This window comes from Sorex fumeus, unplaced genomic scaffold (assembly GCF_029834395.1).
Source record: "Sorex fumeus unplaced genomic scaffold, SorFum_2.1 ptg000098l, whole genome shotgun sequence".
Classification (NCBI taxonomy): domain Eukaryota; kingdom Metazoa; phylum Chordata; class Mammalia; order Eulipotyphla; family Soricidae; genus Sorex; species Sorex fumeus.
The window spans coordinates 26,643,005-26,666,712 of NW_026606155.1; the positions used below are offsets into that span (position 1 = coordinate 26,643,005).

General features: G+C 54.1%; 1 protein-coding gene across 3 annotated transcripts in view; it reads left to right on the forward strand.

The window, feature by feature from the left end:
- ACTN1 (actinin alpha 1) overlaps positions 1-23,708 on the forward strand; it is a 105,708-nt gene that overhangs the window by 34,159 nt on the left and 47,841 nt on the right. For all 3 annotated transcript variants that reach the window (XM_056134365.1, XM_056134363.1, XM_056134364.1), the window contains exon 2: positions 20,727-20,841. In XM_056134365.1, coding sequence (XP_055990340.1) covers positions 20,727-20,841 — 115 coding nt within the window. The remainder of the gene's footprint in view (positions 1-20,726; positions 20,842-23,708) is intronic.

Genomic DNA, 23,708 nt, shown 5'->3' on the forward strand with positions numbered 1-23,708 from the left:
GCAGTGCCGGGTGGTCGACTCATTCGCCTGTCGCCTCTGGTGGCCACTGTGGCTTTCATAAAGGGGAGGGCCCTGCCCTGGTGCAGTTCGTCTGGTCCCCAGCCCAGGGCTCCTTCTTGGGACTGCAGGGGCAGGAGCGGGGGACAGCGGAGTAGGGGGCTCTTAGCTCTCCTGGCAGTGGGTGGTGAGCCATCGGACTTGGTAAATCTTCAGTCTTGTTTGTTTTCTTGTGACAGCGGGATGTGATACCACATCAGCTCCCCTCAGCCCCCACAGTCCTTTCTGGGTGCCACATGTAATGCAGCGTGTGTGTGACATGGGTTCTCAGCTGACCCTTGACCCGCAGGGGTTTGTGCTACACAGTGGATTGTTTCTCTGCCCGTGGGGTCATCCTTCTTGGTTTCAGCCAGCCTCTCAGTGCCCGGCTGTGGAGCCCACCCCATCTGAGGGGCCGCCTTCAAATTACACTCTCCTTTTCCGTTGTTCTTGGGTCAGCACCGCTAGCCCTCATGTCCATAGGCCCGTTGTCTGTATGTACGCACATCTTGGTAAAAAATGGAACTGTAGCACTGTAGCACTGTCCTCCCATTGTTCATCGATTTGCTCGAGCGGGCCCAGTAACGTCTCCATCGTGAGACTTGTTGTTTCTGTGTTTGGCATATCGAATACGTCACGGGTAGCTTGCCAGGCTTTGCCGTGTGGGCGAGATACTCTCAGTAACTTGCAGGGCTCTCCGAGAGAGGTGGAGGAATTGAACCCGGATCGGCCTGGCCTGCTGCATGCAAGGCAAATGCTCTACTGCTGTGCTATCATTCCAGCGATAATGAAACATGTAATAAAAAGGACCATTTCAATACCCCAAACCTTACACGTGCAGAGTCCGTAGTCACTGAGCTGCATCCCCAGCTTCCCTCTTAGCCATTTTGAAGTGGATGGCGCTGCAGCGTTGAGGACATTCACATGTGGTACGACTTCCACCGTCATCCATCACCAGCTCATCTTTGCCTTTCTAAGTCTAAATCTTCTTTGAAGGTGGGGGAGGTCACTCAGAGATGCTCAGGAGGAGCTGTGAGAGCTGCAGATCAAACCAGGCCTCTTGCACGCCAAGCCTGTGCTCCAGAGTGTCTCCCCAGCTGGGAATCTCATTTCTGAGGCTGAGGCACGGTCTTCTGTCTACACCACATTTTGTTAGCCCACTCATCTCTCAGTGCTCATTTATTGTGCCACCATATGGCTGTTGTGCACGATGAACACCAGTGTAGAACTGGTCTGATGTGTATAAGCATGTACATTATATTCTTAATATTGCATAATACGTTCTATGTATATAGTACCTTAAGTTATATTCCACATGCGTATAAGCATGTACATTATATTCTTAATATTACACAATGCATTCTATGTATATAATACATTAAATTATATTCTACATGTGTATAAGCACTGTCCTGTTCTCTCCTCCTGTTGGTCATTGATTTGCTTGAGCGGGCACCATTAAGGTCTCACAACAAATTGTGAGACTTGTTGTTACTGTTTTTTTGGCATATCGAATACACCACGGGGAGCTGCGGGCGAGATACTCTCGGTAGCTTCCCAGGCTCTCAGGGGCAGAGGAATCGAAACTGGGTCGGCCGCATGCAAGGCAAACACCCTACCTGCTGTGCTATCACTCCAGCCCATGTGTATAAGCATGTACATTATATTCTTAATATTACATACTGCACTCTGTGTAGCACTGTAGCACTGTCCTCCTATTGTTCATCGATTTGCTCAAGCGGGCACCAGTAACGTCTCACAACAAATTATGAGACTTGTTGTTACTGTGTTTGTCATATTGAATACGTCACCGGTAGCTTGCCAGGCTTTGCCGTGCGGGCAAGATACTCTCAGTAGCTTGCCGGGCTCTCCAAGAGGGGCGGAGGAGTCAAATTCAGGTTGGCCATGTTGACTGCATGCAAGGCAAACGCCCTACCCACTGTGCTATCACTCCAGCCCATGTGTATAAGCATGTACATTATATTATTAATATTACATAATGCATTCTATGTATATAGTATATTAAATTATATTCCATAGAAAAGTTTTATGGGGGGGCAGCCACACTCAGCGGTGCTCAGGGCTGGATCCTACCTCAAGTATCATTCCTGGCAGTACTTGAGGAGGACCATATGGGGTGCTAGGGATTGAACCCGGGTCGGCTGTGTGCAAGGCAAACACCCTACCCGCTATACTATCGTTCCAGCCTCCTCTCTTATGTGCATAATGGCTCTAGAGAATCACTCTATGTATTTTTTGTGATTATTTTGGGGCCACCTCTGGTGATGCTCAAGCATTTACTCCTGGCTTTGCACTCAGGAATTATTCCTGGCAATGCTTGAAGCACCATATGGAGTGCTGAAGATTGATGCTGGTCAGGCCTGTGTAAGGCAAGCACCCGGCAGTTTATTATCTCTCTATCCTGCACGTCTTTATTGAGCCCCAAGGCAGAGTTTAGAGGTCAGCAAGGAGCCTGGACACTATCCCTCTTCTTCCTCCCCCTCTCCAGCCATGGTTGCTGGTACAGAGGTGTGTAGGGTACAACACAGCTCTGGGGAAACCCAGGGCCACCGAGCTAAGGGGCAGCTTGGCATCCTCTAGTCCAGGGTCTTTGTAGGAGTGTGGTACCATCTCAAGTGGAAGGTGAGTCCTGGCAGCTGGCCCCATGCAGACTTCCGGGGTGAGGACTTCTGGAGTGAGGATTTCTGGGCAGAGACTTCCAAGGTGATATTTCTGTGTAGGAATCAAGGAGTTGGCACCACCCCTCAGGCTTTTCCCTGAGGTTTTTTTGTTGTTGTTGTTGTCTGAACCAAGACAAACCTCCGGAGAGGGGGATGAGAAGGGAAATGGGTAGCTGAGTAATGCTGGTTGGCTGGCGACCACTTCCCCTGCAGGAGGGAACTCCTCCTCTCCACGGGGCTCGGCTCTCGCTCTGAGTCAGGGTTGGCTGTTGGTAGGGAGAAGGGCTTCCAGGTGACTTGGCTTCACTCTGGAGGTGCTGTGCTCTCTGAGCTCAGACAGACCCCTGGGGGGACCTCCCTTCTAGCAGAGGGTGTGCTGGCTCCACAGCTCTTGGTCAGGCGAGTCCTTCCTGCCTTCTAGCCTGCAGCTGCCCTGTCTTGAGGAAACAGCAGCCTCTGTGCCCAGTCACAAAGTGCTTTCTCCTGCTTGCTAGGGTGCTTGGGACCACGTGTACCATGTCCATGGCATGGCGAGGGACTGGGAGAGCCCAGCTTGGAGCCGCCCATTCTGCCCCTCATGGGGGAAGTGTCCACCTGCGGGTGGGGAAGAGCCCCGTGGTGGGGCAGAAGAAAGACACAGAATCTTTTTAGCTGTATTTGTGAACGGGGCCATGTCTTGAGCCTCAGTTTCTTCATTTGTAACAGGAAGTCCATTTCTTACAGGGTCACTGAATGAGATGATCGTTACGAACCTGTGGGCAGCCGGAGGACCCCTGTACTCCCAGGCGCGCTAAGTGGGGGCATCCATCGTTAGATTGTGTGCCCAAACTCGGGCAGGTCCTGTTTTTTTTTTCCCTAACTCCCTGCAGAAGGTGGTGAAGTGATGGAGTTCCCTTCCTTCAGGTACCATTCCTGAGCCCAGGGTTGCCCATACGTGCCTGATAGAAGATTCATCCTGAGGACTTGATGCTTCTTAAAGCACCATTTCCCAGGACTCGCCCCAGAACTCCTGAATCCGAACAGCTTCCGGCACAGTGCTCCAGGGACCAAGTGGTGCCAGGGATGGGACCAGGGTTGCCACCTATGAGGCCTGCTTTCGGCCCAGGAATGACATGTTCAGCCTCTATAATCAGGTCCATTTGAGAAGTGTTATCTGCCGGGGGTGGCTTTTCCAGTGATAATTGTTCACCGTTCCCGAGAGTTCTCAGAGGTGTGGGCAGGTGTGATCCTACCTGAAGCAGGTGACTTTCCAGGGGGTGCAAGTGAGGCCTGAAGGTACGGGAGCAGAGCCCCCCCTGTCCCCCGGTTCCCCGGTCAGTGGTGGAATCAGAATTAGAACCCAGTGCTCTGCATCCATTGTCCTGCCAACATTCTACTAGCCCAGAGTCTCTCAAATTAACTGAGCCTGCTTCTCTCCCCGATTTCCAGAAAAGCAATCCCTCAGGAAAAGCACCCCCTGGAAATCTCCCTTAACCGAGCAAACAGAAAGCACCCCCTGCCCGTCCCGTTGAGCCTGAGGCTACTCCTGCACCCCTGTCATTCCAGCAAACTACCCCCACCCCCACTGGGGGCAGAAGACACCCCCCACACACACACACCTTGGGACACTGGATTAGACCATGGGAAAGGCGGAGGGTGGCGACAGGTGTCGCGACAGGAAGGAGGTAAGGAACGTGGCCGCAATGAAGCGGGAGGCCTCGGGGACCAGAGAAAGGGAATGTGATGGGGGTCTGGGGGGTTTGAGCCTGGCCCCCCTGCAGGATACTTTCTCGTGTGCACCTTATTATAAAGTGCCCGGGCAAACATGCTGCATCCTGGGTTTTTTTCCAGGAACCGCAGGGACAGAGAGTGGGGCAGGTGACAGGGCCTGAGCACCTTCCCTGGGAGTCCTGTGGGCAGGCAGTGCCCACTTCCTCTCTGTCCCCCTTTTCCGCTTAGATATGGGCGCCTTCCTGGTAGCTCAGGTAGAGCTGACTCCCCCCCCCCCCCCCATCTGCTCCAAGAGTGAGGAGCAGGCATTAGTAGGGAGGTGCCGCACTGCTCACATGACCTGCAGACTCCCTTCCCTGTGTCCCTATCAGAGGGACCTCCAAAAGTTGGTCCCAGTCCAGAGTGATAGTACAGCGGGGAGGGTGTGTGACTGACCCAGGTTTGATTCCCAGCATCCCAGTGCTCGGTCCTCCGAGCACTGCCAGGAGTAATTGCTGAGTGCAGAGCCTGGAATAACCCCTGAGCATCTTTGAGTGTGCCCCAAAAAGAAAAAAAAAATTGGTCCCAGCTGACTTCTCCCAGGGATGGGTGGAGAGATGGAGTGGGGTTCATGGGCTCTGATAGGGAGTCGTCCGGCCTGTGTTGGGTAAGACTAGTGGCCTTCAGGAGCTGCCTCTGAGGGGCCCAGCCTTGAGGAGTAAGAACTGAGGGGTGGAGGGACCTGCTCAGGGGGGCACAGTAGCCCCTCAGCCCGCAGAAGGCACTGCAGCCCCTGGCAGACTCCTCCCCAGACCGATTGGGCCTGGAGTGAGTGTGAGTTCATGTGTGTCTCAGTCTTCTCTAGAAAGGGGCTTACAGATAACCCCTGCCCATCTCTGGGTGGTTGGGAGGATTCGCAGGACATTAACACTGGAGCCTCCGGGACTCGAATCCTTCCACTCTGAGCTGAGGTGGTCAGGTTTGGCCAGGGGAGTGGAGGCCTTTAGACACTTGCTTGGGGTCTGGGGTGACAGTACGGCAGGTAGGGTGTTTGCCTTGCATGTGGCGGCCTCGGGTTTGACCCCCAGTACCCCAGATGACTCTCCAAGTCCCACCGGAAGGGATTCCTGAGTGAAGAGCCAGGCGTAAACCTCGAGTACCACCAGGTGTGACCTCCCCAAAGAAACAAAAAGCAAAGGCACTTGTTTGGTATGTAGGTAGCTGACCCAGTGGGGCCCTAAGAGAAAGCAAACAGACGGTGGGGTGGAGCTGATGGCTGTGCTGTGAGTTCCCTGGGCTGTTCCTGTCCACCTCCATCCTGTGTGGTCCTCTGCTGGTGCCTGGGGGAGCTCTGGGTGTGACCCCTGATCCCTCCCCTGGGCTCTTCCCTGGACACCCCCCACCCCCAGCTCTGCTCTGGTCTGAGGTACCCTGTGCCTTTCCCCATCTCAATGGCCACCATTGTGGTCCCTCTACAACAGGCCTGGTCCAGGCTACAGGCGCCACTGTCAACCATCCCCCGTCCCTGCCCTCTCCCACAGCCCAAAGCAAATAAGATTTCTCAGGAGGAACAGCCTGAATCGCCTGTGGCGCCCCGTGGCCTTCAGCCAGCCGGCACCTCCTTTCTTCCTGTACCAACTTTGTGGCTGGCCTTTGTGTTCTGAGCAGCCCATAAGTATCTGTGGTCTCAACCCATCACGCCACCCCCTGACCCCCCAAGCCACATACAGAGTGACCCTCCCTCACCATTTGCTCCGTGGTCATGATGCCGTTTTTAGTGGCATCTTTTATTTTCAAATGCCAGTTGAGGGTCATAACTGATATGGTCCCTCTTTGATGCCACAGGTAACGAAAGTCTCTCAGCTTTGACAATTCACTGATTTCCATGGGGCAGTAGTGAGATACGGCGGGGACACACACACACACACACACACACACACACAATCAGGTTAGAGTCTTGCGTTAGCCACACACACACACATACACACGCACACCAGGTTAGAGTCTTGCATTAGCCACACAAACACACACAACACACACACACCAGGTTAGAGTCTTGTGTTACCTTCACGACTTCCATGGCTTTCCTGGCATGAAATCAGTTAGCATTTATCTCTCTTGTTAGACCAGCAGCTCCTTGATGTTGCCATCATGTCTATCTGTCATGACAGAGTCGGGGTTCATGACTTGACTGAGAGACTGAATGGGAGAATGAATGAATGAATGAATGAGTGAATGAGTGAGTGGATCTGGCTGCAGCTCACTGGCAGGTGGGGGAGAATCTGCAGTGACCTGCCTGAGAAGGCTACAGACCCAAGGCAGACCCGAGGCTGAGCCGGGCCCCAACAAGCTGGCTGCCCACAGTTTGGCAAACACTCCCCCCTTGACTTGGCCGCTCCTTTAATTATTCATGGCCTGTCTCAATGGGCTTTGTGTTCTGAAAGCCAAGAGAGAGAAGGGAGGGAGTGAAGACTCTCTTTCTAACACCCCCCCAAAACTGAGACAGAAGAAAAACCTGCCCGACCCATTCTTTATCCCCAGGGAATCCCCAGATCCAGAACCTTTTCCGTTGTGGGTTGTGACTACACCCGGAGGTTCTCAGTCCAGTGTCCTGGGCTGACCTTTAGACGTCCTCCCTTGTCATGGTGCAGTGATTCTTGAAGGTCCGCTTCCCCAGGCCCCTTGTGGTTCTGAGGTGTTCCGGAGTAGGAGCAGAGGGCTGACACGATGCTAGTGATTGTGCACCCGGCCCCAGGTCCAGGGCCCAGGGTAGTGGAGAGGGCCCGGAACCCACACACCCCCGTCCCAGCCTCCGCCTGCACTGTCTGTCTGACTGGGTGGTGATCTGCTGCCCCAGCCCGTAGTTTCCTCCAGGCAGCATTGTGGAGGGATTCCCTGCGGCAGCCTCCTCACCTGGCAGTTATGATCAAGGCCAGCATCTGAGTGACCCCAGGATCTTGACCCTTTAAGGTTCTCAAAGGTCCATTTCACCTCTCGGGTCCCTTTCTGTGCGTGTGTGTGTGTGTGTGTGTGTGTGTGTGTGTGTGTGTGTGTGTGTGTTGGGGGCACAGTATGAACACTGCCGACTGTTCAGTGGCCCTTCCTGGCTCTGGGCTCAGGAGTGACCTCTGACAGGCTGGGGTACCAGCAATGCAAAGCAAGTGCCTCAACTCCTATATTATCTCTTCAGCTCTGTTTTTGTTAGTTTGTTTTTTGCTTCGCTTTTCTGCTTTGGGGATTATATATTATATATATCACTGTCACTGTCACTGTCTTCCCGTCGTTCATCGATTTGTTGAGCGGGCCCAGTAACGTCTCCATTGGAGACTTTGTTGTTACTGTGTTTGGCATATCAAATACGTCACGTCATGGGGAGCTTGCCAGGCTTTGCCATGCGGGCAAGATACTCTCTGTAGCTTGCCAGGCTCTCCGAGAGGGGCAGAGGAATCAAACTCGGGTTGGCTATGTTGGCTGCGTGCAAGGCAAATGCCCTACCGCTGTGCTATCGCTCCAGCCCAAATTATTTTATATATATATATATATATATATATATATATATAATCTCTTCAGCCCTTTTTGTTGTTTGGTTTTTGCTTTTTTGCTTTGGGGCCAGAGCGATAGCATAGCAGGTAGGGCGTTTGCCTTGCACCCGGCCGACCTGGGTTTGATTCTTCCGCCCCTCTCAGAGACATTACTGGTACCCTCTCGAGCAACTGGATGAACAATAGGAGGACAGTGCTACAGTGCTTTTGGGATTATACTTGGCATTGTTCTAGGGCTACTCCTGGCTCTGTGCTCAGGGGTCCATGTGGTGCAGGGGATAGAACCTGGGCCTTATACATCCAAAATCTATGCTCCAGGCTTTTGAACAATCTCTCCGGCCTGGTGCTTCTCTTTCTATCTAGGTTTGGGGGAGCCTTTGGCTGCTTGCTGCCTTTTTTCCCCCCATACCGTTTCTGAAGATAAACCTGGAGGGGCAGTGGGGTGGGGTGCAGAGGGGTATGGCTTTCTGAGCTTTGAGGATCACTGAGAACCCCACTCACAGGCAGCAGCTCCCATCCTGCATCCTGCCCCATCCCAGTCTGCATACCCACATGGGAATGTGCATTCCTGCTCCTCAGCCCCCGCTACCTGCTATGAATCCCGCCCCCCCCCCATCTCTCCTGTAACTCTGCTGGGCTGTTGATGTCCCAATCGATTGAGGGGTGTAGTGGGCATGGGAGGTCCAGTAGTAATGACCTGGCAGTATGTTAACCCGGCAAACACAATCCAGGGGCCTGGGCCCCAGGAACCGCAGGCCTGGGGTGGGGGCAGTGGTCTGTGCTGCTTTGCCCCATACTGAACTGTGTTTTGGGGAGAAGACACTTTTCCTGGAACTTGGATGAGGAGATTGGCTTCGTTGCTCTCATTTCCCCGCCCACCGTCATCGCGGGTCTGTGCATGTTTGCTTCCATCCATCACTTTTATTTACTTATTTCTTGGCTTCCGAACCACATCCAGCAATGCTTGGAGCTTACTCCTGGCTCTGCGCTCAGAAATCATTCTTGACAAGTGCTTGAGGGGGACCAGATGGGGCACTGGGGATTAAACCCAGGTTGACTGCACAAGGCAAGCAAGCACCTTCCCCGCTGTGCTACCACTCCTGCCCACTGCTTTTTATTATTTTATTTTATTTTTGCTTTTTGGGTCACACCCGGCAATGCACAGGGGGTTACTCCTGGCTCTGCACCCAGGAGTTACTCCTGGCGGTGCTCAGGGGACCATATGGGATGCTGGGAATCGAACCTGGGTCGGCTGCGTGCAAGGCAAACGCCCTACCCGCTATGCTATCTCTCCAGCCCCTGCCCACCGCTTTTTAAATCTCAGTCACCCCAGATGGCCACCTAGCTTTTCCCTGCGTCCACCCCTGCTACCCAACACGAGTTGGGATGCCAACCGCTCTCCCCAATCTCCGTGGTTTGCTGGCCCAGCCGGGACTTGCTGGGCCGCCAGGGCCTTGCATGATTTCATTTCACCTTGCAGGGGAGGATTCTCTCCAGAATAATCCTCTGGCTTTGATCCCTCACCCCCACGGCAATTGTACGCTCTAATCACCTTTCTAATTGTTCGCCAGTCTGTTAGGTGTAAAGGGAGAATGACTATTTTAACGTGCAATTGAATAGAAAGTCTTAAAGTGCCAAGTTTCTCTCTCCTTCCCCCCAGAAAGCACCCTTTCATCTAGAAACTTCCTCTGAGGCCCAGGAAAAAATCATGGGCTAGTGGAGAACTGGAATCCCAGGGAACAGCAGTTTATAGTAAATCTGTTTGACTTCTGTGGGAGCTTCAGCTCCAGTGATGGTGTCCTCCCACTCCCTCCCCTCCCCCTTAGCTGCTCACCCCTCGCCCCCCCCAAAAAAACAACAAACAAAAAACAGGGTGATTCTTTGTGGCCTGTGGCGCTTCACCATGATTGGAGTCTCTGGCATCCTGAGGACTCTGGCCTCAGAGGTGGGGTGGGGACAGAGACCACTAGCTCTGGATGCTTCAGCAGATGTCCCGAGTCTGCCCTGCTTTTCTGAGTGACCAAGACAAGTGCCCTTGGACATCTCAGTGCAGCCTGTGACTGAGGTGACAGTGGCCCTCTCATGGGGGGCAGCCGAGTAGCTTAGCCAGTTGCCTGGGGACCTGGAGAGGGTGAGCAGATCTGGGATCTGCCTTTAAAGCTGCTTTCTTGCTCACGGGCCTCATGGGTAATAAAAAACCTTGATAAAAGGTGTAGTGGTCGGGGCGAGGGGGATGCCCTGGAACATTTTAATTAATATTTTTTAATAACAGCTTGGTGGAGGTAGAATTCACATGCTAACAATTCACCTATTGAGAGTGTGCAGTTGACTGTTGTTCAGTAATTAGGCAACTGTGCGGGTGCGCCATCACAGTTCGTGATTCTAGTACATTCTCCCCAGTGCTTTAGAAGAAAACTCACCACTGCCACCCTCCAGTTTTCCCCTGACCCTCAGGGGTCACTGTTCTCTTTTCTTTCTCTGTAATACATATTTTATTTTGTTGATCAAATTTTATTTCACTTTACTGATCACCCTTGATGGTGCTTGGAGACCATAAGGCAGTGGGGATTGGACTCAGAGTTGTTGCCTCAAAGCATGCGCTAGAGCCCTTTGAGCCACCTCTGGCCCCCATGTTTGCTGTTTTAACATTAAGGGAGCACATGATCTGTATCCAGCACTCTCCCACACACTTAGAGCTAGATCTCACAGTCCTCCCTCATAGCCATCCTCTCAGTCCTCCTGTCAGCCCCTCACAGCCCTTCTGTCAGTCCCTCACAGCCTTCCTGTCAGCCCCTCACAGCCCTCCTGTCAGCCCCTCACAGCCCTCCTGTCAGCCCCTCACAGCCCTCCTGTCAGCCCCTCACAGCCCTCCTCTCAACCTTCCTGTTGGCTCCGTCACTGCTCTCCTCACATCCCTCCTCAGAGCCCCCTCACACACCCCTTCAGCCTCCCCACAGCCTCCTCTCAGTCCTTCTCACAGCCCTCCTCTGAATCCTCCTCCCAGCCTTTCTCTCAGTCCTCCTCCTCCTCTCAGTCTTCCTTGTAGCCCTCTTCACAGACCTGTCTTCAACCCTCCTCACAGCCCCTCACAGACCTGCTCACAGCCCCACTCACTGCCCTCTTCTTAGTCCTCCTCACAGCCCTCCTCACAACTCTCCTAACAGCCCTCCTCGTAGTGCTCCTCGAAGTCGTCCCTCACAACCACTGTAGGGACACACAAGGACTAATCTCTCTCTCTCTCTCTCTCTCTCTCTCTCTCTCTCTCTCTCTTATTTTATTTTATTTTATTTTATTTTTTTTGGGCCACACCCAGAGATGCTCAGGGGTTACTCCTGGCTCTGCACTCAGGAATTACTTCTGGCAGTGCTCAGGGGACCATATGGCATCAAACTCAGGTTGGCTGCATGCCAGGCAAATGCCCTACCTGCTGTACTGTCACAGCGGCCCTGTCTTTCCGAGGTAGACACCAAGGCCTGCTGAGGCCTAGATCACAGAGGCCATCACTGGAAGTACCTGCTGGTGACTGAACTGTAGGTCCTCAAAAAGCAAGACTGTGAAGAGTCAGAGTTGTGGGGGTAGCTGACCCATGGCAGGAGCTGAGAGGCCATTCTCTGCAGCTCCATTGGCACCAAGTGCCACCAGACTTTTAAAATGGCTCTGAGTTCTCTCACCAGCCCACAGTTTCTTCTAGTACTGGCAGGAAGGCCCTGAGCTCCACAGACATTTGTCTGCCTTGACAGGAAGGGGATGCCTGGTGCAATTCTTGTATCAGGGTCAGTCCTTTCGGTTATTCCATTTCCCCAGATGAACCACTGGGTTGCCTGTTTTGGGGTCTTGGTGACCCAGGTGACTAGCGTCGTGTCTCCTCACCTGGACCTCATCCAGGTATAGGCCAAGAAACAGACACATGTACCCTCTCCTCGGAGTCCTCCCCCTGGCTGGAGGCCTGTGTCAGGCTTTCCTCATCGCCAGGGGGAAGATAATACACCTTTCTCTCCAACTGCCCCGCCCGCCCCCCCCCCCCCCATGAATGATTAACTCGATTTAATACAAAGCGATGGGAAGTGCAAGTTTTATTAGCTTTCTGCTCTCTCCCAGTTGTTACGTTGCTGAAGGTTTTGCATCCATTGCTCTCATCTTGACAGAAACAAGAACCTTTCAAAACGGGGGCCCGGGGTGGGGGCCTGGAATGATAGTACAGCGGGTAGGGCATTTCCCTTGCACGCGGCTGACCCGGGTTCGATTCCTAGCATCCCATATGGTCCCCTGAGCACCGCCAGGGGTAATTTTTGAGTGCAAAACCAGGAGTAACCCCTGTGCATCGCCGGGTGTGACCCAAAAATAACCCCCAAAATTAAAAAAACAAAAAACCAAAAACAGAGTGTGTGTTTCCACACCTGGTGGTGCTCAGGGATCACTCCCAGTGGGTTCGGGGGGACTACGTGGGATGCCAGGGATGGAAACCAGGTTGGCCAAGGCCAGCATCCACAGTGGTGTGTGTGTGTGTGTGTGTGTGTGTGTGTGTGTGTGTTCCAGAGAGAAAACCCGGGGCCTCATACATGCAATGCACTTGCTTGACTACCGACTACTGAGCTATAATACCCCTCGCCCCCAGATAATGAGACTATGTATCCCCCTTGTACTCCCACCTCACCCCACACCACACCTGTCAGATGAGGCCGTTGAGACCTCTCCTGCTTAATTAAGTTCACACAGCTAGGGAGGGACAAAGGCCAGCTGGAATATCTTTTCGTTTATTTTCGTTTCAGGGCCACAGCTGTCAGTGCTTAGGGGTTACTCCTGGCTCTGCACTGGGGAATTACTCCTGGTGGTGCATGGGAGGCCGGAGATCGAACCCAAGTTGGCCATGTGCAAGGCAGGCGCCCTACCCACTGTACTATCTCTCCTGCCCTGGAGTTTCATTCTTTAAGTGTCAACTGAGGACACCGTGCTGAAGTATTGTGGAGCCCCTGGACCCTGATGTGGTTCCTTCTTACTCTGTGTTTGTGGGTCTACATGGCATCCGCATTGGCTGGAGGGTCTTCCCGAGGCTGGCACGAATCCCGTCCCAAGAGCGGAGCTGAGGGGGAGGACTGAGGCTCCGGCCCCTTCTCTTGGGCCCTGTCCTGTTCCCAAGGCTTCTTCTGGCAGCACCTGCAGGGGGACCCCAGCACTCACAGGGCTTGGGAGAACAGATTGTTACACAGGTACCCTTTCCCGAGCGGAGCTGAGGAAGGAACCGCCTGGTGCTTCCGACCTTTTCAGCAGCCACTCCCAGGTGGGCGGAAAGTAAATAGATCTGGGTGGAGATGTTCTCAGGGCCTCTGCTTTTCATCTGGGACAGAACCAGCTGACAGCTTGCTTGGAAACGGAAAGGCTGGCACTCGGCCCCCCGATAGGTTAACCAGATACTCCTGTTACGGTCCCAGAACAACGGGCATCTGAGATCTCTCTGGGCAGCTCTTTGTTTCGACCGACCATCCCACGTCCACGCCCTGGCCCCAGCCTGGATGCCTGTGGAGTTCAGAGAGACTCGGGGGCGGTGAGGTGGGGGGTTCTCAGGAGTGTGACCGCAGCTACACCCCTGCCCTCAGGGGCTGGGCCCCTCCTCTCCAGGCCCCTGGCCTCACGTGCCCACAGGGACTGACTCTACTGGGCAGCTGTAGTGAGGTGGGAAACAGGACTGATTTAATTATTAATTTTGGGGGGCTTGATTTTGGTTTGGGGGCTACACATGTCAGGGCTCAGAGCTTCCTCCTGGCTCTTTGCTTAGTCACTCCTGGTTGGAGCTCAGGGGACCATCTGGGGTGCCAGGGATGGAACCCAGGTCTGTACGTGCAAGTACCTTACCCTTGTTGTACTGTCTCTCTGATCCTATTAAGAGGAGTTATTTTGTTTGTTTGTTTGTTTGTTTGTTTGTTTGAGTTTGGGGACCACACCCAGTGGTGCTTGAGGGCTCTTTGTGGCTCAGTGTTGGGGAACCTGGTGGTTGGATTTAGGGCTTCCACATGCCAAGCGAACACTCCAGCCTTCTGAGCTCGCTCTCTAGCCCCTGGAGCCGATTTATCACTTGTGCCTGGACCAGGGCTCACTCTCCTGTGGGGAGAGGATGACCACCTGGGAAGCCAGCCTGTATGGGATGCCCAGGGGATGCCATCCGTCATCTCCCCGTACAGTTTCTGGGGTAGGGGTGGGGTTACACTACACAGTTGCAGGTTTATCCTCTTGTCCTGGACCCTGGTGATGGTATTTCTTTATACTCTTCTACACTGATGTAGCACACGGATTTTTCCTCTGTAGAGAATACCTTTCTCTACACAAAACCCTATTTCTCTAACTGCTTTTAAGTAAATTGGGGTCAGAGCGATAGTACAGCGGGTAGGGTGTTTGCCTTGCATGCAGCCAACCTGGGTTCAATCCCCGGCATCCCATGTGGTCCCCCAAGCACCTCCAGGAGTAAGTTTAAGTCCTGAGTGCATAGCCAGGAGTCACCCCTGAGCATTGCTGGGTGTGACCCAAGAAGCAATAAGTAGATGGGCTAACATTTTCCATTTTATTTGGAGAACTTCCCCCCTCCCTTTTTCTTTCATTGATAATAGTGAACTCTCACCTGCATTCCCTTTCAAGTCCCATGGGAGCTGAGTCCGCTCTCGCCCACCACACAGTTATGACCTGCGAGGTAAATGAACACACTAGTGGACTTTATACACATTGGAATCGCTTCTCTCTCTCTCTCTCTCTCTCTCTCTCTCTCTTAATAGATAGGCATCCTGGAGCACAGTCCCACGGTTGAAAAGAAATGAAAAGGTGTTTCTGAGGAAGGGCTCTTTCATCCCTGCCCTGTGGGTGCCCATCCAGGGTTACGCAGGCACAAAGCATTTGTCCAGTAAACTAATAACAGGCGTCTCCTCGCCCTTCCGTCCCTGCCCTGTGGGTGCCCATCCAGGGCGACTTGGGCACAAAACGTTTGTCCAGTAAACTAACAGCAGGCGTCTCCTTGGCAGGGTCGGGCGCTGGCGGGCCCAAGACAAACCCTCTCACAGAGGCCTTTGTGTCTTGGAGGTGACACTGTCCCGAGGGGGTTCAGTGACCTCCTTTGATCTGGATCAGAGCCCACCACTGGGAACCCATTCTTGTCTTGAGGTGCTCCATCAGCCAGCTGTGTGCACGGGGACAGCAGCCAGGCGTGAGGGTGACCTCGCTGAAGGGGGCTTGCAGTGACCCCTCTGCAGTCACTTGTGTGAGCCTGGGCAGGGCCCAGGTTTCCTGCCACTGTCCTATGAACAATGACTCTCCTGGCCCCTGGCCTGCGCCTCTGACCTGCCGAGGGAGGCAGCTTGCGCTCAGGGCGGGGTGTGGTCACAGCACATGCAGGGCTGTTGGCCTGCTCGTTTGGCTGCAGGTGCCTTATCTTGTTTACTCCTCCCTGCGACAAATAGCACCTTTGTCTGAGGAGGCTTCTCTAGTGAGATTAGCTCTGAGCAGCTGGCCTGGATGGGCCTGGATGCGACCTCATTTGGCTTCCTGGCCAGTAAGCAGGAGAAAAGCGAGCATAGCAGGGAGACCGGTCAGGAGCAGGGGGGCGGGCAGTAGCCGGGAGGGGGTTAGTGCATTAGTGGCAGGTCACCCTCAGTCCCTTGACTGGAGCCCAGGCCCCACTTGTGTTTCCATGTTTTGTTTCAGACACTTTTCCATGATGGCTAATAGTTTACAAACTATTCAGTCGCTTCCTGCTTTCTTTAATAGATTGCAAATGATGTTTTACATAATAGTAAAGTGGCAGAAGCCATTTTTTTGGTCATGTAGTATTCTGTCTAGTAGATGGGCCAGAGCGGTAGCACAGCGGGTAGGACATTTTTGCCTTGCATGCGGCCAACCCAGGCTTGATTCCCAGCATCCCACATGGTCCCCCCCAGCACTGCCAGGGGTAATTCCTGAGTGTAGAGTAGAGCCAGGAGTAACTCCTGAGTATTGCTGGGTGTGACTCAAAAAGACATATATATATGTATATATATATATATCTGTCCAGTAGATGGTGGAATCATAACTTGACAAATATCTTTATGTTTGGATTTGGTGTTATTCCCAGCTGTGCTCTGGGCTTACTCCTGGTCCTGGTGCTGTTTAGGGATCACTTCTAGTGGGGCTTGGTGGGGAGAAGGAAACATGTAAGGGGCCGGGGATTGTCCAGGGGTTAGTGTGCGAGGCAGGTGCCTTACCCACTGTTATCTCTCTCTCTCTCTCTCTCTCTCTCTCTTTCTCTCTCTCTCCCCCTGGACCTTGACTCATATTTTATGAGTCTTTTTTGCAGGGCTAATTGTAATGTTCTCCTGCAATTCCTGGTGGCCAGACTGTCCTCATGCCCACAGCCTCCTTTCTTTTGCATGCTTGACCTGGGCGAGCATTTCCTGCACTGGAGGAGGGTTTTTTTCTTGTTTCTTCTGTCCATTTCCCTTCCCTTTGGCAAGTTCCTTCCCCCGGCATGGTCATGGATCAGCCTGCTTTCTAGGAAGCATTAACCTCAGCAGCATATGCCCGGTGGGAAAAGAGCTGAAGCTTCATGCAGCCAACGTTGGCCTCGATCGGGATAGCTGTCTGCGTGTGTGGGAGTGTTCCCGCCTGATATCCCTATGACAGTCACTGACCAAGCTCAGGTGAGGGGAGCCCCATGTTCAGTCACAGGAAGTCCCTGCTCCCAGTCCCCAGGTGGCCGCTGACAGGGTGGTCTGTTAGGATGCTGACCGCCAGGCTTGTTTTAACTGTGTGTCTAAGTTTTTGTTAGGAAATTAAAAAATATTTCCTATTTTCCCATTTCAGACCCCCAAGAGTAGGAGGCTTTTGTTGATGTTGTTGTTGTCATTGTTTTGGGTCACACTCAGCTATGCTCAGAGCTTACTCCTGGCTCTGTGCTCGGAGATCACTGCTGGTGGGCTCAGGAGACCATATGAGGTGCCAAGTGTTAAACTTCAAGTTGGCATCATGCAAGCCAAGTTCCTTTCCCACTGTACCATCTCTCCAGCCCCAATTCTAGGATTCCTAACTCAGATTTACCCATTTGTTTCCCTTTATTTGTGTGTATGTGTGTGTGTGTGTGTGTGTGTGTGTGTGTACATGTGTGAGAGAGAGAGAGGAGGGCTTATGGGATGTCTTATTTACTAAGGGTGGGGGAGGGGGGACACCCTAGCAGTTGTTCAGAGTCCCCCACAGTCACTCCTGGAAATACTTAGGACCAGCTGCATAGCCTGAGGATGTTCGGGCCCAAAGACTGAGCCACGTGCTGCTTGGACAGTCAGCGTCTGACTCAGTGTAATTGAACCCATAAATATATCCCAAGACCGGTGGTTCCAAGCGCTTCCTGGATCTCTCCAAGAATCAGGCCAGCTCGGGCTTTTCTCTCAGTGAGCATGTGCCTGTGGCAGGCGACACACTGTACCTCCCGCTTTGGGCCTCTCCTCTCTCCCCACATTGTCTTCCCTGCACCTTCCTGCTCCTCATCCAACTAATAATTGCTGTCATGTATGGTGCCTCACAAGTGGGTGATTGTGTTGAGCACTTGCTGTGTGGATCTGCACGATCCCAGGAAATGGGTTTGGGGCCCCATTTCACAGATCAGGAGACTGAGGTTGGGGGTGGGAGTGGTGCTGGACCATCCCCCGGTAAGGGTTAAGCTACTTCTGCTTTTGTCTTTCTGCACATACCCTGTTACCACCCACCACTGCCACAGTTACTGTCACTCTCCTGAAACATTGGCACCAGTTCAGAAAGAGTCCTTGGACACACAGTGTGGCCCCTTCAAAGCTCAGCGTGACACTTGATGGTCAGACCTAGGGCCAAGCTTGCTGACTGGACACAGGGAGGAGGATGTGGGCTGGGAGCACGGAGAAGTGAGATCTCCAAGACCTGTCCATACAGGAGAGCTAGTGCGTCTCCGCCTTCTCCTTATTGACCACAACCTCTTTGGCGAGCTCCGGGTCAGAGAGAGCTTCACAGGCCGATTAAGCGCCAGATTTGCATGCAGGAGGTCCAGGTCTGATCTCCAACACTGCATGGTCCCCTGAGCACCGCAAAGACCCACCCTCACTCCCTCCGCCCCTGGAGCACGGTGCTGGGAGCACTGCTGGGGTTGGCCCTTAGAGCAAAAAAAAAGAAAAAAAGAAAAAAGAAATGAAGAAACAGCAGGCTCCTCCTTGTTCTTGTTATTTCTACTCCATAACAGGCTCCATTTTTGCCCTCGGGAAGCTGAGGGTGAGGGGGATCCCTTGGTGGCTGAGGAGTTGGAGCTAGGATGGAGGCCAGGCCCAGAGCAACCCGTTCATCTGTCCCCCTCCGGCTCAGGCCCTGCCTTCCTGCCAGCTGTGCTGCTTGGGAGGTGCTCGGGGGCATTCACCTGTGGGGGCCAGGAGAGGGGCTGCCTGGGGCCCCGCCAAGGCCTTTGTCTGCGAGAGCAAACACAGGTGTGCTTGTCTCCCGGCCTCTGAACCTGGTTGAACCCCCAGGAAACGGGCCGGTGCACTTTCAACAGTACTTTCCCTCTTACACAAGCACTCTTTTTCCCACAAGCCACCTCTTCCTCCTGCATCTCAGCCCCACCCCCTGCACCCCTGTGGTCAAGGGGGTGGGCTGGGGGTGCTGGTGTTTCCCGAAGAACCCTGGCCATGGGCCAGGAAGGTGCTGGGGGAATTGGGATGGTGGTAGAGAATGAAGCCCACCCCCAACCCCAGTGCCCGGTGATAACACCAGCCTTAGGACGGAGGGCAGCTGGGAGAGAACATGGAACCCCAGCGGGCATCATTTTCTCAGACTTTTCAAACCATCTTTACCCTCAGGTGTGGGAGGGGCTCCCAGGACACTCTCAGCTTGCCATCCTGCACTGCCTGGTTCCATTTTACGGCCATTTTCCGGCCGCTAGAATATCCACAGCACAGGGCAAGTTCGTTTGGTTTTTGTCTGGGGCCACAGCTGGCAGTACTTAGGGGTTACCCCTGACCCTGCATCCAGGGATCATTCCTGACAGGGCTCAAAGGGATCATATGGGGTGGTCATGTGCAATGATTCAGCGAGGGCCCCGTGGTGGGAGTGACAGAGGGACACAGGATGAGGTGGTCTTTGTGCCCCTATCGTAGTAGGCCTGGCAGGTGGCTCTCAGGAGAGCTTCTTGGAGGAGGAGGTGAGAGCTTAGCCTGATGTTAGAAAAGGAGTGTTAGTTGGCAAAGCAAGGCACAGGGGACATTCTGGGCTGAGGAGTCTGGGCATGTCCCCTGCCTGCATGGTCTGCTTCCATCTTGCTGGAGTTTTACCGCAACTCACTGTCCCCAAGCCCTCTGGTGTCTCTTGGGAGTGCTGGCCGCAGGAGAGGGGATGTGTGGTGGGGGGGAGGAGAGGAGTCTTCTGTGCCGGTGAGTGTCCAGTGACGGGGCCAGAGAGAAAGTACAGGGGGTTAAGGCACTTGCTTTGCACACAGCTGACCGACATTCAATCCCTGGCCCCACAGCGGGGCCTCTTAAGCACCACCAGGAGTGATCCCTGAGCACAGAGTCAGGAGTAAGCACCCTGGACACAGCCAGGTGTCGTTCTAGCACCTTCCCCCACCAGTCCTAAATATAAGTTCCTAGCCACTTTCCAGATGAGGCTCAAAGTTGGAGAGTATCGTAGCACCTCCCGCTCCTTCCCACTCGTGCCGACTGTACTTAGGCAAGGCTCCCGCTTGCTGTAATCCAACCCGTGCTTCTCGGCCCTGATGGCCAGGTCTTTCTCCCTACCCCCTGCCCATTCGTTGCCACTTCCCTTCGGAGTTCCCCAGGGCCAGAGGAAGTGGGGTGAGGGTCAGGAGTCTGGTGACCCTTTGGGAGGCACAGAGGTTTCTAGAAAGGGTGGCTGCCACTGTCAGATCACCCCTCAGCAGCGCCGAGGGCAGGTGGGAAGGGAGAGGCTATGTCCTGCTATGGAGGAATGGGAGAGGGGCGGCAACAGGGACCTGGAGCCCCAGGGTGCAGAGCAGCCTGGAGTTTCTGAGGGACTCCAGGGCTGAGTATGAAGCACTTCTGTCCCGTGGGGCAATACAGCTGTAAGGAGTTGGCCAGAGCTTCAGGCCTTGTCAAGTTAAAGGGAAAGCCTTGGGCCCATGCTTTGGTTCTGGACTTTGTCGCGTTGCCCCGTTCCTCATTTGGGCCGCCAGGTGGAGCTGTTTGCCTCTACAGCTTGGTTGAGGCCTGTCTGTCTGGTCAAGGGCTTCATTCAAGGTTTCCGCTCTTAAAGCATGCTTACAGTCCCCAGTGGTGATGGCCTTTCACGGTCTCCATATTGTCACTCTCTCTTACAGGTATTTGTAGCTTACAGTGCCTCCCCAAACACAGACACGTTGGATTAGTTGCCATCCCCCTGATCCTAACACAATGCTTCTGGATTAGATGCCCTGACCCAATTGATGAATCTGTTCTCCCTTAGCTAGTTGCCAAGTAGACAGGGGTTGAATAGAATGCATTTGCCCTGTGATGTTCATCACGCTTAATGCGTTGCTTCAGGGGGGGTCTTTGTCCTTAAAACTGTGAGGAGGTCAGTTCTGAGAGTGTGTGGGGACAGTGGCTTTGGAAGGAGGTCCGTCGGGAGGGGGGGTCCAGAGGGGATATCCCCAGAGGCCACTGTCCCTGTGTGTCCTGCTGGTGCCATTCATGGTGGCTGATAAAAGAATCACCCTGGTCCTGGGGCCCTACGGAGCCCCCTGTGAAAGTCCACAGGTCGTGCAGGAGCCTGACCGCCCTCTCTTTTCTCCTTGGCACAGACGTTCACAGCCTGGTGCAACTCCCACCTCCGCAAGGCCGGGACACAGATCGAGAACATCGAGGAGGACTTCCGGGATGGTCTGAAACTCATGCTGCTGCTGGAGGTCATCTCAGGTAAGCGCTGGGCGTGCAGAGCCTCCCTCTGTCCCCCCTCCACCGGTCCTCGCTTCTGCTCTGCCCTCACCACAGCGAGCTGTGCATCTCTTGAAAGAAGTAAGGGTGACATGTGCAACCTCAGATGAGGAACCTCCATCCTGGCACCGCCCTGGCGGGCTCTGTTCTCAGACAACACCCTGCGGCTGGCCTTTGGCCGCTCTGCAAAAAGGCAGGGTCGGAAGGCGGGTCTCGGCGCGCCTGTCTCCTGCTGGCTGCTGGATTCCGTGGTCGGGATTGTCTCCTCCATGCCTCCTTCTCCAAACTCTGGCTCCTCTGCCACAGCTACCCAGCCTCTGTCCACGTGATCCAGGCCCCCACCCCCATCCCCCACCCCCACCCTCACCTTGGTGTTGGATTTCCAGATATGGGGAGGAAGGAACGGATTCTCCTGATGTGTCTCTCTGCTTTCCTGCCAACATCTTTCCACCCATCTTTCGAAGGGTGAGCCCCAAGGTTCAGTGCTGAGCTTTGAGGGAAAGCCTGAGCTGACATTGCTCCCTGACACTCGAATGCCCCTGGGTCCCGGCTTATTATCGGACTTATATACTCCCGGGCTTATCTACTCTGCCTTCCACCTGCTCCTGCATCTGCTCTTGCATTCTGCGCTCCCTGGGCCTCTCCAGCTGGGTGCCCCCCCTCTGTGTCCTCCAGCATGTCCCCCACGTGCTCACCTCTGCCAGCCCTTGCCAGGACATAACTGCTGTTTCTTCCAGCCACCTTTAGCTGCTCCCGTGCCTGACCCTTGCTCCTCGTCAGCCCTGCCCTTCCCCCCTTTTATTTTTTTGCTTTTCGGGTCACACCTGGCGATGCACAGGGGTTACTCCTGGCTCATGCACTCAGGAATTACTCCTGGCAGTGCTCAAGGGACCATCTGGGATGCTGGGAATCGAACCCGGCTCGGCCGTGTGCAAGGCAAATGCCCTACCCGCTTGCTGTGCTCTCTCCCCAGCCCCTGCCCTTCCCCTAGACCCCTTCTGCTTCCTCCTTCTCTGCTTCCTCCTGGACCTCCAGCCCAGCATGGGGCTGCCTCCAGTCCCCCTACTACACACACACACACACACACACACACACACGCAGAGCCAGAGCGTCCATCCAGCAGCCCAAATATGGTGCCACTGCTCCTGCCTCCCTGGGGCTTGAGCCGCTGCCCGTGTTCTGGAATAGAGCTTCCGGGCTCCTTGGGGCTGGCACCTGCTGGCTTGTCACCTCTTCCTCCTCCACCTTTACTCACAGTCCTCCCTTCATCTTCCCGAGACTCTCTGCTCTTGCTTGAGCCGTGGCTGCTGCCTTTATGTTGTTTTTGTTGTTGTTAAACCAATGCCTTTTGGGGGTGAAGGGGTGCTAGAGATGAAACCGGGGCCCTTACACCCATGCTGTGCTCTGAAGGTGTACACCCTGCTCTATAGCCAAGACTTGAGAATTTTTTTTTTTTTGCTTTTTGGGTCATACCCAGCGATGCACAGGGGTTACTCCTGGCTCTGCACTCAGGAGTTAACTCCTGGCGGTGCTCAGGGGACCATATGGGATGCTGGGAATTGAACCCGGGTCAGCCGCATGCAAGGCAAACGCCCTACCCGCTATGCTATCTCTCCAGCCCCGAGAATATTTTTTCTTACAGGTGAAATTGTGTGTGTGTGTGTGTGTGTGTGTGTGAATATAGTACACAAAATACAACTACCTGGGGCTGGGGAGAGAGCTAAAGGGGCCCGGCATGCTTGAGCCCCAGCACTGCGTGTCCCCCCGACTCCACAAGCACACGTAAATTGAGAGCAGCCCTGGTGGTCCCTGAACCCTCCTGAATCCATGCTCCACGCCCCGGCCCCAGCCCACATACCACCCCACAGGCTCGCCTGGGCTGAATTGAGAGAGGCCCTGACCTCCCCCAGGCACCCCTGGTTGTGGCTTCTGTTAAAAGCTAAATATAATAAATGGATCATTTTGAGTGCTTGGGGCATTAAGCTCAGGGGCATTAAGTCCATCATTTACATCATGAAGCCCTGTTCATCCGCCCTTGGAACCTTTTCACCTTCCCTTGCTGAAACTTTCTCCCTGTTAAACACCAGCTCCCCTCATCCCCTCCCACCTGGGAACCCCTGGGAACCCCTCGTTCTCCTGGTCTGTCATCGTGACTGAGTCTGCGACGAGCCATCCATCTCTGTGCTTTCTGTGATGCTCTAACTCCCTTGAGTGAAGTGTCCTCAGAGGCACCAGAGTGATAGTACAGCGGGTTGGGCATTTACCTTGCATGTGGCTTACCCGGGTTCCATCCCTGGCATCCCATAGGGTCCTCTGAGCACCGCCAGGAGTGATTCCTGAGTGCAAAACCAGATGAGGACCCCCTCCTCCCAGAGCAGAAATGTTGTCCCTGTGCTCACCCATGTCAGAACCCCCTTCCCTGTCTGCGTGAGGGTCTGTCGCAGCTGTCACCCTGTGTCTTGTGAGTCCACTTCCCCCTGGAAGGATTCTTCAGCTGGGCCCTGCTTTGTCTGAGCTGCTGTGGATATCCACAGAGAAATGCACAGGACAGTGGGCTCCAGGCTGCCGTAAAGCCACTCACAGGGATGGGGGTGTCCCAACACACAGAAAGCTGTTCCTGCAAGCTTGTCTGGCAGTTCCCTTGTCCAGCCCATTAGATAGACCTTCGCATTCAGTCCAGAAGCACGTCACCCCTTCCGAGGTGAAATGCACGTGGAGACAGGAAGCAGGTGTGCCTGTCTGCCTGCCTGGGAAGGGAACCCACCCTACTCCACCCTAGCCCACTCCACCTCCCCACTCCCCACTTGCAGCCTGGCTGCTGTGAGATATTTGTAACAAGACCCTTTCTC